The 11,650-nt window shown below is 37.9% G+C and overlaps 2 protein-coding genes and 1 pseudogene across 2 annotated transcripts; 2 read left to right on the top strand and 1 right to left on the bottom strand.

Annotated features, from left to right (window-relative positions):
• The first annotated feature begins 1,996 nt into the window (after positions 1 to 1,996).
• On the top strand, positions 1,997 to 5,173 carry LOC110883652 (protein PIN-LIKES 3). Its single transcript, XM_022131363.2, has 10 exons — positions 1,997 to 2,131; positions 2,428 to 2,507; positions 2,587 to 2,711; positions 2,853 to 2,974; positions 3,078 to 3,257; positions 3,712 to 3,801; positions 4,360 to 4,460; positions 4,534 to 4,586; positions 4,658 to 4,843; positions 4,923 to 5,173. The coding sequence occupies exons 1-10, from the start codon at positions 1,997 to 1,999 to the stop codon at positions 5,045 to 5,047; spliced, it is 1,197 nt and encodes a 398-aa protein (XP_021987055.1). The 3' UTR covers positions 5,048 to 5,173.
• A 2,190-nt stretch (positions 5,174 to 7,363) lies between these two features.
• LOC110883458 lies at positions 7,364 to 9,617 on the top strand (annotated as a pseudogene).
• Positions 9,618 to 9,750: 133 nt separating this feature from the next.
• LOC110886759 lies at positions 9,751 to 11,442 on the bottom strand. The gene is made up of 2 exons (XM_022134601.2): positions 11,323 to 11,442; positions 9,751 to 10,332 (listed from the first exon to the last, which is right to left on the bottom strand). The coding sequence occupies exon 2, from the start codon at positions 10,306 to 10,308 to the stop codon at positions 9,883 to 9,885; it is 426 nt and encodes a 141-aa protein (XP_021990293.1). The 5' UTR covers positions 10,309 to 10,332; positions 11,323 to 11,442; the 3' UTR covers positions 9,751 to 9,882.
• Between the last annotated feature and the right edge of the window lie 208 nt (positions 11,443 to 11,650).

The raw sequence follows: 11,650 nt of genomic DNA, 5'->3' as shown, positions 1-11,650 counted from the left end.
AGAGAGGACGGCAATTGAATAAAACGGGTGGGGATTGGTGACTAGCGATAATCGGTGGTTGATAATCTTCGTAGGTAGTAAAATCGTGGCGGTAACCGGTGTGGTTCGACTTGTATTTCGGTCATGAAAAGTTAAACAGATAGTGAATGTTGGTTTCATATACGCGAACCATCAATACCAAAAGGTAAAATACTTACTCGGATATATTAAGGAATATTGTGTTATTACTGAAAACGGTATTTGGCGAAAATAGTCGTTATCACAAAATTGGCATGGCAAGTCATTGTATAACTCGATCTAGATCATGGTTGTAAAAGTCGTTAGACACTCCCTAGTCTGAGTTGAGAGTACTCGGGCCTCGACAGCCTACCTTGTAACAAGTACTCGGCCTTCGAGACCTTTTTTTACAACCATGCTCTTGATTAGTTGTTAGATTATCATTGCTCGACCAATTGTTTAACCACCTTTTGAGTGGTTTATTTGATAAATGACCTTTGGTTCAAGCCTCGATATGTTTGAAGGATCAAACATTATGTTTATAACTGATTTTTTAATGTATAAATTATGGGTAATTTAAATAAAGGAAAATGCTATAAACTTACACGGCTAGTTCATATGGTTTGGTGCAAATTATGGTTATCTTCCTTTCTTTTTTGTTCTTTTTGCGTCGACGGTCCCCGTTGTCTATTATTTGTTGCACTCCAAGTCCACATCACTAATTGTCTATTCAACCTTGTAAATTTACCTTTTTACCTTGCTTCTAAAAGAAAGGTAAAACACCAATTTCAGTAAAAAAATTCAATAAAGTTTGACATGATTTTAAAAATTAAAAAGAGTTAAATGTCATTTTAGGCTCTGTGGTTTGAGCCATTTTTCAGTTTAATCCAAAGGTTTGAAATATTGTCATTTTAGTCCAAATAGTTTTAAACATTGTCATTTTAGTCCACTTGGTTAACTCTATCTCTTTATTTTGTATAAATAAAATTCTATTAACTAGAAAGACAATTCGACCATACAAAATGATCGAATTACCCTTCTAGCTAATATAAAAAAATGGACTGAGTTAACCCAGTGAACTAAAATGACAACGCTTGAAACTATTTGGACTAAACTGACAACATTTCAAACTTTTGGACTAAACTATAAAAATGACCCAAACCAAAAATACTAAAATAACATTTAACTCAATTAAAAAATTGACATGTTGTGTGGTGAACTTCAGCAAGCATTCCCTCCTCCCTAATTAAAGCATTCACTCCTCCCTAATTACTAGCAGGGTTGCTGCAAGAGGATTGGTGGAGGGAGGGTGTGGTTTAAATGGTAAAAAGCAATCAGTATTTTAAATTAGTGATGCCTTTTTTAATGGCAAATTTGGATCACTGATTTTGAAAATTTGAATGTGAATTAGTGATGTTTGATTTTAAAATGCATAATACATTGACTTCTCAATATAGAAAGTGTAAAATAAAATATTTTTTAAAATATTTTTTAATGTACGAGCATACTTGATGAAATTATGTACATTATAAAACTTAAAGCCTAATCACGCATGTTAAAAAACAATAATCACATACGTTGAAAAATCATATGTTTTTTCAACATGTGTAATTATGGTTTTAAGTTTTACAACGTGCATAATTTCATTGCGTACGCTCGTACGTAACATAATCACAAATATATAAGTTTTGTTCAGATTTTATTTACTTTCGAGAAACTAATTGTTGTAAACACTACAATAATTTTTTTTCTCTATCCAGACGACATTTAGTCGCTATTGAGCTTCATAAAATTTTCACAAATTTCCCACGAGCGCCATAGTTCCCTCCATCCCGCTAAAAACCTATAGTAACTAAATTTAGTTGGGATAGGATAGAAAAACAAAAGCTTTTGAAACACTTGTAGGGACTAATTTTAGTGGCAGTAGTTGGCCTGTCGCGACGAAAAATTTCGTCGCTAAAAGTGTTGTCGCTAAAACCCACTTTTCTTGTAGTGAAAGATGGGGTTTCTGGATCTATTTCGCGTTGCTTCTATGCCTGTTCTTCAAGTGTTGATAGTCACTGCACTTGGATCATTCCTTGCCTTAGAATCCGTTAATATTTTAGGAGAGAGCACAAGAAGGCAACTTAATGACGTAAGTTTTTATTTTTATTTTTTTTTTTATCATCCTTCTAGTTGATCAGATGATAAACTAGCTATAACTTTTAAGGTAACCTGCGAAAACAAGCCCTTTAAAAAAAATTATCAATTTGGTTCATGTCAAAATGGCCCCATAAACATGGGCTTGGCTGAAACATGTCATTTAAAAAAAAGGTTTTGATTTCAAGAAACTTGCTGATTCTATTAAATCCCAAGATAATTATTAGTTTCATGAATAAAGATTTGATTTTTGGATCGTTGGTATTAAAAAGATCTGTCATTTGTGAACAGCTTGTGTTCTTTGTGTTCAATCCCGCACTTGTAGGTAGCAAGTTGGCTAACACCATCACATTCGAAAGCCTCCTATCATTGTAAGTTATCTCGGTGAGTTCAATCAGGATTATGTTGTTTATTTGATCAGTTTTGAAAAGATCTAAACTACAACTGCAGGTGGTTTATGCCAGTTAATATTTTCCTGACGTTCATGATCGGGTCACTACTTGGATGGTTGCTTATGATGATCGCTAAACCGGCTCAACATCTTAAGGGTCTAGTATTTGGTGCATGTTCAGCAGGTATTTACTCGTACTGTACAGCTATCATCACTAACCCGATGCAAGTAACTATACACTCCCATAAAAGGTATATACACAAACAACAACGACGATAACACGAACCTAATTAAGGTTTTTTTTTAATTGTCGTTATAATAACAGGCAACCTTGGAAACATGTTGTTTATCATAGTACCAGCTGTATGCAAAGAAAAAGGCGCTCCCTTTGGAGAATCGGATGTTTGCTCCGAGTATGGTTTGGCTTATGCCTCACTATCTATGGCAGTATGCATTTTCACCTATATCTTTAATCCTTATTCCTATTTGGTCACTAAAAGTATGTCCTTGCTCTATTTTGGTCACTAATACTGTATAAGAAATTCGTCAGATAGGATCTGTATTTTTGTGGACGTATGTTTACAACCTAGTACGGGTTTTCTCAAAAGATTCTGGAAACAACCAAACACAAACCGTGCAAGAGGATCTGACTGTAGCTGGAGTATCTGTTACAGTACCTTGGCCTCCTTCGTCGGAGCCCGAACCGCCCATCAATGAGGGAAAAATGAAGGTTTCCTTTTCTTTTCTGAGTTTTGAGTCGTCGATTTCTCATTCTATTAGCACAAACTACTACACAAATGAGCATCACCATCGGATGATATCTGTCTGTGATTACGGACGGAACCACTAAAATGGAAAGAAAAGTAGTAGGAAAAGTTATATTAAAAAGCCAATGGTAATCAGGTTTATTCCGACGAAATTCTTAATCCTTTGGTAATCTGTTGGAAAAAATGTTAAGGAAGACGATCAAAGGTTGTCGGTAATCTGTCGTTGATGGTTCCATCAGCAGTTTGTCGATAATCCTTCTGAAAACAAAAAACAAATTATCCGCTCCCTGATTTCTTACATCACTGACTGATTTCTGTTGGTAACCGTATCCATAGACGGAACCATCTATCTATGAAAATCATTAGTTTTTAGTAACATTTAATTTTACCATAAAAGTGAACTTGTGGTTTGCATAGGTGATGTTCGATTCAATGAAGCAACTTTGGAGGAACTTTTCAAGTCACATTAACATGAAGGCGGTGTTCGCACCATCAACAATCGGGGCGGTACGTATACTACTTTTCCAAATCTTGATTGTAAAAGATTGTCGAGCTTGACACAAGTGCGATATAACAATGTTTTTGTTATGGACTAATACCATTGCAAGGTATGGGACTTGTCCCACATCGGTTGTATGGGCAACTGATATGGGGTTTATATACCAAATGGGCTCTCTCACCCACCAGACTAGTCTTTTGGGTTGTGTTCTCCTGTTTGGTATGTAACATTGGTATCAGAGTCAGAACTCGGAGTGGTGGCCCACGGAGTGGTGGCCTGGAGAGAGCCAGCCGTGACCAACGTGGCCGTGACCAACGAGGCTCGGAGTGGTGGCCCATGGAGTGGTGGCCTGGAAAGAGCCAGCCGTGACCAACGAGGACGTTGGCCCTTAAGGAGGGTCGATTGTTATGGACTAATACCATTGCAAGGTATGGGACTTGTCCCACATCGGTTGTATGGGCAACTGATATGGGGTTTATATACCAAATGGGCTCTCTCACCAACCAGACTAGTCTTTTGGGTTGTGTTCTCCTGTTTGGTATGTAACAGTTTTCTTATTGTAACAGATCGTTGGGTTCGTGATTGGAATAATCGCACCAATTCGCAGGCTGCTAATCGGTACTACAGCTCCACTCCGAGTGCTTCAAGATTCTGCGTCTTTAGTAGGGTAATATCTTTTGAACATTTACTCTTTATGAAAGCATGGTGAACTAATGGATAGTTGGACACTGATCTCTCAGGGATGCTTCGATTCCGGCTGTGACGTTGATCGTGGGTGCAAACCTATTAAGAGGTAGAACCGGCCAACCATGAATTCACATTCATACCGAATTTTTGATCCTGCTAAGAGTATATGATTTGCAGGTCTCAAAGGGTCAGGTATCTCGTTACCACTTGTGCTGGGAATCGCAGCAGTTCGGTATGTACTCTTGCCAGGCTTTGGCATTTTAATCGTGAAAGCAGCGCTTCATTTCGGCTTAGTACGCAATGACCCTCTCTATGTTTTCGTTCTTCTGCTACAGTTTGCGCTTCCACCGGCCATGAACATTAGTATGTGGTGCTCTGGATGATGTTTCAGTGACTTTTTATTTTTCTATAATTGTGAAACTTGTTAATATGGCTGCTGCAGGTACAATGACACAACTATTTGGTGCTGGTGAGAGTGATTGTTCTGTAATCATGCTATGGACTTACGGATTGGCATCGATCGCGCTTACCCTTTGGTCAACCTTCTTCATGTGGCTCGTTGCTTGATCACTTCCATTTGAAGTATTCAAACTAGATATATATGCTTCAGTTCAATAGTTTGTTAACTAGATATTGTCGAAGGATTGTAACTAGCTCATCTATTTTCTGTCTGGTATTATCTCATGTTTATGGACTATAAGTTATGGCAAATAACTCAATGAAAGATACTTACAATTTTCATACCATTATATGGTATCAAAACTGAAGAATGTTAAGCTTAACATAAGAGACCTAATTAGTATTATTGTTATGATCTAATAAACTTGGTGTTATACTTATGTATCTTAGCCAATTATAATTATGTTAGTTCTGCAATCGTAATTATTCACCCGCCAAAACTAAAGGTAGTGTTCGTTTTAGAATGAAGTCTGGATGAAATTTTACATAATGGAATGAAATCGGAATGTATATTATATTCCTTATGTTGTTCGTTTCAACAAAAGAAGGAATCGGAATTGAAACTAAATCACTTAAGGATTCAATTCCATTCCATTCTTTTGTTAAAACATACAGCATAAGGAATATACTCTACATTTCAATTCCATTCCATTATGTGGAACCAATACTACCTGAGGGTTGTGTTGGTAATTTTAGTGTTATCGACATGTGCTGGTAAACAGACGGATGTGGTTGTCTGGGTCTACTGCGCTGTTAAACTTTCCGACGTTTGGTGGAAGCTTTGCTTTCTCTAGAGGGGCGAAAGCAATGTCAAGGATAAACTTCGATTCTTCACCGACAATTGCTGGTCTATAAATCAGATTGTAATCGTACTCAGCTGCAGGGTTGTACACAATGCGGGTGTGCGGCTTGTGTGAATGGTGACCCTCGTTAATTATGTCGAAAACGCTAGACCTATTGCCATCTCTATAAGTTGGATCTGACTCTCCCGTGTACGTGTCGCGCTCGTCATGCGTGACACAGCAGGGACCGAATCGGTCTTGAATGGGAGTCCTCTAGCGCATGTGTTCATCGTACGTCTCTTTACGTCTCCTCGTGTTGGTTCTTGTCCCATGTGTGGTGTTGTCATCGTAGTAAGAATCATCGTGTCGGTGCTGGCCACCACCTAAATGCGCACGATCACGTGGCGGGGGGTGTAGCCTAGCACCCCTGGGCTTGCATGAACTGGAGGCGTTTGTTGAGTAGCCGTTGGTGCTTGTGCGCACAGTTGTGCGTATACTGCGTTCAGCACGGCCTGGGCTTTCATAAACCATGAAGCGGGAGTCTCCCTTTCTGGTAACAGTGATGCGATTTGAACAGAGGGGCCTACATGTTGATTTCTCGGAGTTTGGTGCTGAGTGCCGCACGCCGCACTGCCATGGGCATGTGTAACCCCACCCTCAGTAAAATTTCCCTCGGTGTACCCGTCAACATGCGGGGTTTGGACGTGCGCATTATCCGCACCCAGATGCTGTTTAGGGCTTGAACCGACGAGAAAGTAAGATGGCCCCTGATCGGCCATAATGGTGAACAGGGAAAGGAAAAGATGATAAGTATTAGAAAAAATCGGTGGGCGCCAATTTAAAACACCAAGTTAACCCGGGGGTTTACTTGTGGGATTAGTCTCGTTCATAGTTCATAAAGGTTAATCTTCCTTCCTTCCTCGTCTAACAATTGCTTGCTCAACAACTAGTCCTGCAAAACGACACAACACCGTGAAGCTCGTTACAAGGAGGAAAGGTGGAAGGTTCTCCTTGTAACCACCCTCCGGCGTGAGAATAAGAACTCGTTTTGAGGACCATACCCCTTCACCCATAAATAAAGGACGAGCAGCCTCGAGACGTGGTGGTAGGTATCTGTTATATTGAATATCATGGAGGTTATGATGATTAATTAATCAAAGCTATATTAAAAATTTCTAAGATTCAATGAATTAAACAATTATATTGATAACACTTTATACATAGTTCGGCAAATTTCTTTTTTAACCCATGTCGTCTGCGGGACTTGAATCCAAGATCTCCCTCTCCCAAATCCAAGTGTTTAAAGGCTCTGCCTTGAGTAAAATACATAAACATATTAACCCCTTCATTTATCCCTTCAGGCATTGTTTTTCAAAAATTAAGTTGAAAATACATAACTAAAATAAGCTGCATGTGAATATTCAATTTTGGTGTCATTCTCATGATTTTAAATTGCAATATTGAATCGCATGGTCGCTAGCAAGAGGACAGGTAGAGGGAGGGTGGTTGACATGCTATAAATCAATCATTTATGTTATACATATAAACACACTTTCAGACACACACACACATGTATCTAAATCTACTTGAATTCATAAATTTTAGTTAGATATTAAATTTCTGGAAACAGTTTGTTGTAAAGATGGGGTTTCTGGATCTTTTTTGTGCTGCTTCTATGCCTGTTCTCAAAGTGTTGATAGTCACTGCACTTGGATCTTTTCTTGCATTGGACTATTAATCTTCTTTTAGTTGATCACCATCTAACGTGTTAAAACGGGTCCTTTAAAAACAATATTAATAATTTGGTTCGGATAAAAAAAAATCCAACCAAAGATCAGATGGTAATGTGTCAAAACAAGTCATTTAAAAAACATTATTATTTTGGTTCGCGTCAAAACAATGTGAACAAAAATGGGCTCGGGCTGAAACATGTTTTTTAGAGAAAAAAAAAAGTATAACATTCAATGTGATTAAATCTCAATACAATTATTAGTTTCAAGATTAAAGTTTTGATTTTCTAATCATGGGTATTAAAAAGATCCATTGTCTGTGAACACTTTGAGTTCTTCGTGTTCAATCCGGCATTTGTAGGTAGCAAGCTGGCTAACACGATCACGTACAAAAGCCTCGTATCGCTGTAAGTTATCTCGGATGATTTCATTCTGTATTATGTTGTTTATTCGATTAGTTCTGAAAATATCAAAACTGCAAGTGCAGGTGGTTTATGCCTGTTAATATTTTTTTTTTAACTTTCATAATCGGGTCGGTACTCAGATGGGTGCTTATGATCATCGCTAAACCGCCTCAACATCTAAAGGGTCTTATACATGGTACCTGTTCAGCAGGTACTTATCCATACCATACAGCCGCGACACATTAAAAGAACCTAAATAACGGTTTTTTTTTTAAATTTTAATTGTCGTTATGACAGGGAACCTCGGAAACATGCTGTTGATCATAGTACCAGCTGTATGCAAAGAAAAAGGAACTCCCTTTGGAGATTCTGATGTTTGCGCTGAGTATGGCATGGCTTATGCTTCACTATCTATGGCAGTATGTATTTTCACTTAGCCTTTAATCCTTTATTGTAGGATCGTTTTCTGACCCAAACGAGTCGTTCGGAAGAGAACTCGACCAATACAAAAGGCGGAACCAGATGTATCGGTGTTATTTCAGCTGTATTACACGAGAAATCACTTTAAACTGTCTTTATATTGATATCAGATCGATTACAATGTTGTAGACACTTCGGCAGAGCTTCGCTACCGGAATCAGAATCGTTACAAATGAAATGGCACGACAGGTATTTATAGGCAGGCCTATTTCGCACGAAACAGTTGAAACGAAATCAATTTCACACGAAATAGTCATTTCGTGTGAAACCACCAACTGATTTCGTGCGAAATGCCCCTAACATATACATTTCTCATTTTCTCGTACTACGTACCCTGAACTTATCTACACTATTACAAGACTCGATACAAGACGAAGTCGACAGACGTATGCACCAACATTTATTACTATATATATTTGGTCACTAAAGTGTGTTCTTTGCAAGGGATGGCAATGGGACAGGTACCGAGCATACTCTCAAGTATCAGTTATACACGTAAGTTTGTTAAAAAAATACTTGTGCGATATAACAATGTTTTCTTATTAAAGATTGTAGGGTTCGTGATTGGAACAATCGCAACATTTCGCAGGCTGCTAATCGGCACCACAGCTCCACTCGGAGTGCTTCAAGATTCGGTAGTAGGGTAAAATCTTCTAAACATTTTCTTAATTACTTCTCAATAAAAACATGGTAAACTAATGGACAGTTGGACACTGATCGATCTCGCAGGGACGCAGCAATTCCAGCTGTGACGTCGATCGTGGGTGGGAACCTATTAAGAGGTAGAACCGGCCAACCATTATTCACATTAGTGTATTCGGGTTCTTAATCTTGCTATATGTATATGATTTGCAGGTCTTAAAGGATCTTAATCTTGCTATATGTATATGATTTGCAGGTCTTAAAGGATCGGGTATCTCGTTAACACTCGTGTTGGGAATCGCAACAGTTAGATATATTTTCTTGCCAGTTTTCGGCATTTTAATCGTGGAAGGCGCACTTTATTCGGGCCTAGTGCATCAGACCCTGTCCACCTCTTTGTTCTTCTCCTACATTTCGGCCTTCCACCAGCCATGAACTGTTTTTCTTTTTTTTTCTTTTTTTTTTTTGGAAAAAAAAAAACTGTGGATTTGTTGAGCTTGTTAGTATGGTTGCAGGTACAATAACACAGTTATTTGGTGCTGGTGAGAGCGACTGTTCGGTAATCATGATATGGACTTACGGTTTGGCATCAATCTCGCTTACCCTTTGGTCAACCTTCTTTATGTGACTCGTTGCTTGATCCGTTCCATCTTAACCGACGCTAAGATGCTCTTTTAGGTCGCTAAACGCCAATAGCATATTGTTGATTTGTTGGGCCTCTATAGAATAGGCAATATTGCAAAAAAGTTGGGTTTCAGATTCAATTTTCAAACTAGAAAACTGCATTCAAGTTGCACATTCAAGCACCAACAGTTAAATATTCAATCAAAAAGCCAGTTTTACATACATACTGTACTACACCTATTAACCTTGTTAACATGTTAACAAATTAAAATATAAAAAAATTACGTTGAACGCGAAGTGGGGTCCATCTCAGAAGGGTCAACTAGACCTTCCAACACAACAAGTTCATCCAATAACACGAGCTTTTCGTCCTCTAGAGATTTAACCGCATCTTGAATCTCTTTTGTTTCTCTTCCCAGATTGAAGCTTTCTTCCTCAAGAAGTAAATACTTGCGCCTCAAGGAACGATACTCGTTACTCGTTGAAGAATCGGGTAAGGAATCGGAAGTTGACTTTTCTTGTTGTTGGAAGATTTGGGGTGATTCGGTTTTGGAGTTTCTTTTGGAAGGGCGGGTTAGTTCATGAACACCCTGCATGTTGGTTTCGGGGATCGGGTTCTTTGGAAGCTTTCGTGCAGCGGGTTTCCGTTTTGTTGGCTTTGGTACAACTGTTTCCTCGACGGGAATCATCCCACCATGGTCTTGCATGTTCTAAACTTCTGTAGTATCGATCTAAACGTAAAGAGAAAGATGATTTAAAAAACCATATGAATGATGAATCAACCAACACTAATGATGAATTTATCGTATTTAACTTAAGTATCGCAATAAGGTTATTCTCACTTCCAACAAAGAAGAAATCTTAACATCACTCAGAAGACAAAGAAATGGAATTTATACTGCAAGCTATTAGCTACTCTATAAACCAATGGCAGACTTCTACAAACTACTTCTATTAAATCTTATTGATCCCTTCATATAACAAGATTCATGGAAAAAACTATGACCACAAAGTGTATGTGGACGAAAAAAATATATCATTGACTATCACTGTTGGTTACAGAACATCTGTATAGAACTATAGATTTGTGGATATACAACCTTTAGATTTACTCATGTAAATTGTATTCATATGTCGAGCTCGTAATCAACATGAATATGTAAGGATAGTTAATCGTCTTAAGTTATTAATAAGATCGAATGTTACTCTGCAAGTTCGGATGCAAACATTCAAAGGCCTCTGAATGTAAAGAGTCGACTTTATGAATGTTAGAATATAAGCTAGACTTGTGTGTTTGTATTTACGAATCGCTTCCAACAATGAAGTTATCTTGTGGTTCATAGCACATGTTTGCGTCCAATAGTTACCGAATGATGTGACCAAGAACAACTTTAATGTAGCAATTCCGGACAGATTAAACCTAATTGAGTTTGCTAAACTTTACATACATAAAATTCACAAGCTACTAATACAGATTAAACCTAATTGCAAATCTACATGACATCTTATTCTTCTGAAACAGTACAAAATTCAAAATCCAGATCAATTTCAATAAGGCGTTTGACATCAAATCAAACTGTAGCTAATTGGGGAACTAATTTGTCGTCTGCCTACAGTTATCAACAAGAAAAAAAACCGAACCTGTATAAACCCTAACTTAAACTAAATCTCGCGATAGATTAGATTACAGAAACGAACTCGTAAACGAAAGGGCTCCTTACCGGTGATTAAGCGATTGTAGGAAGCGGTGATTTATAGTGTCGATCGCCGGAGAATCAGAGGGAATCAACGTCTGGATTTGGGTAGGGGTATAAAATAGTGTAGTCTTTAATATATTGAACGGATTTTGATGAACACATGGATGTATGTATATGTATATGTATTTAGAGTAAACTGCGAAAATGGTACCTGAGGTTTCGTCATTTTTGACATATTAGTCCAAAACTCAAATCTTTTGAATCTGGTTCTTATGGTTTCAATTTTGTTACCATTTTCATCCAAAATTAAAATCTGGTCAGATTTTTCAGTTAACATCCAACTTTTCTATCT

This window comes from Helianthus annuus, chromosome 7 (assembly GCF_002127325.2).
Source record: "Helianthus annuus cultivar XRQ/B chromosome 7, HanXRQr2.0-SUNRISE, whole genome shotgun sequence".
NCBI lineage: Eukaryota > Viridiplantae > Streptophyta > Magnoliopsida > Asterales > Asteraceae > Helianthus > Helianthus annuus.
Note: the sequence above shows the minus strand (reverse complement) of the source record. Positions and strands in the feature narration are given on the sequence as shown.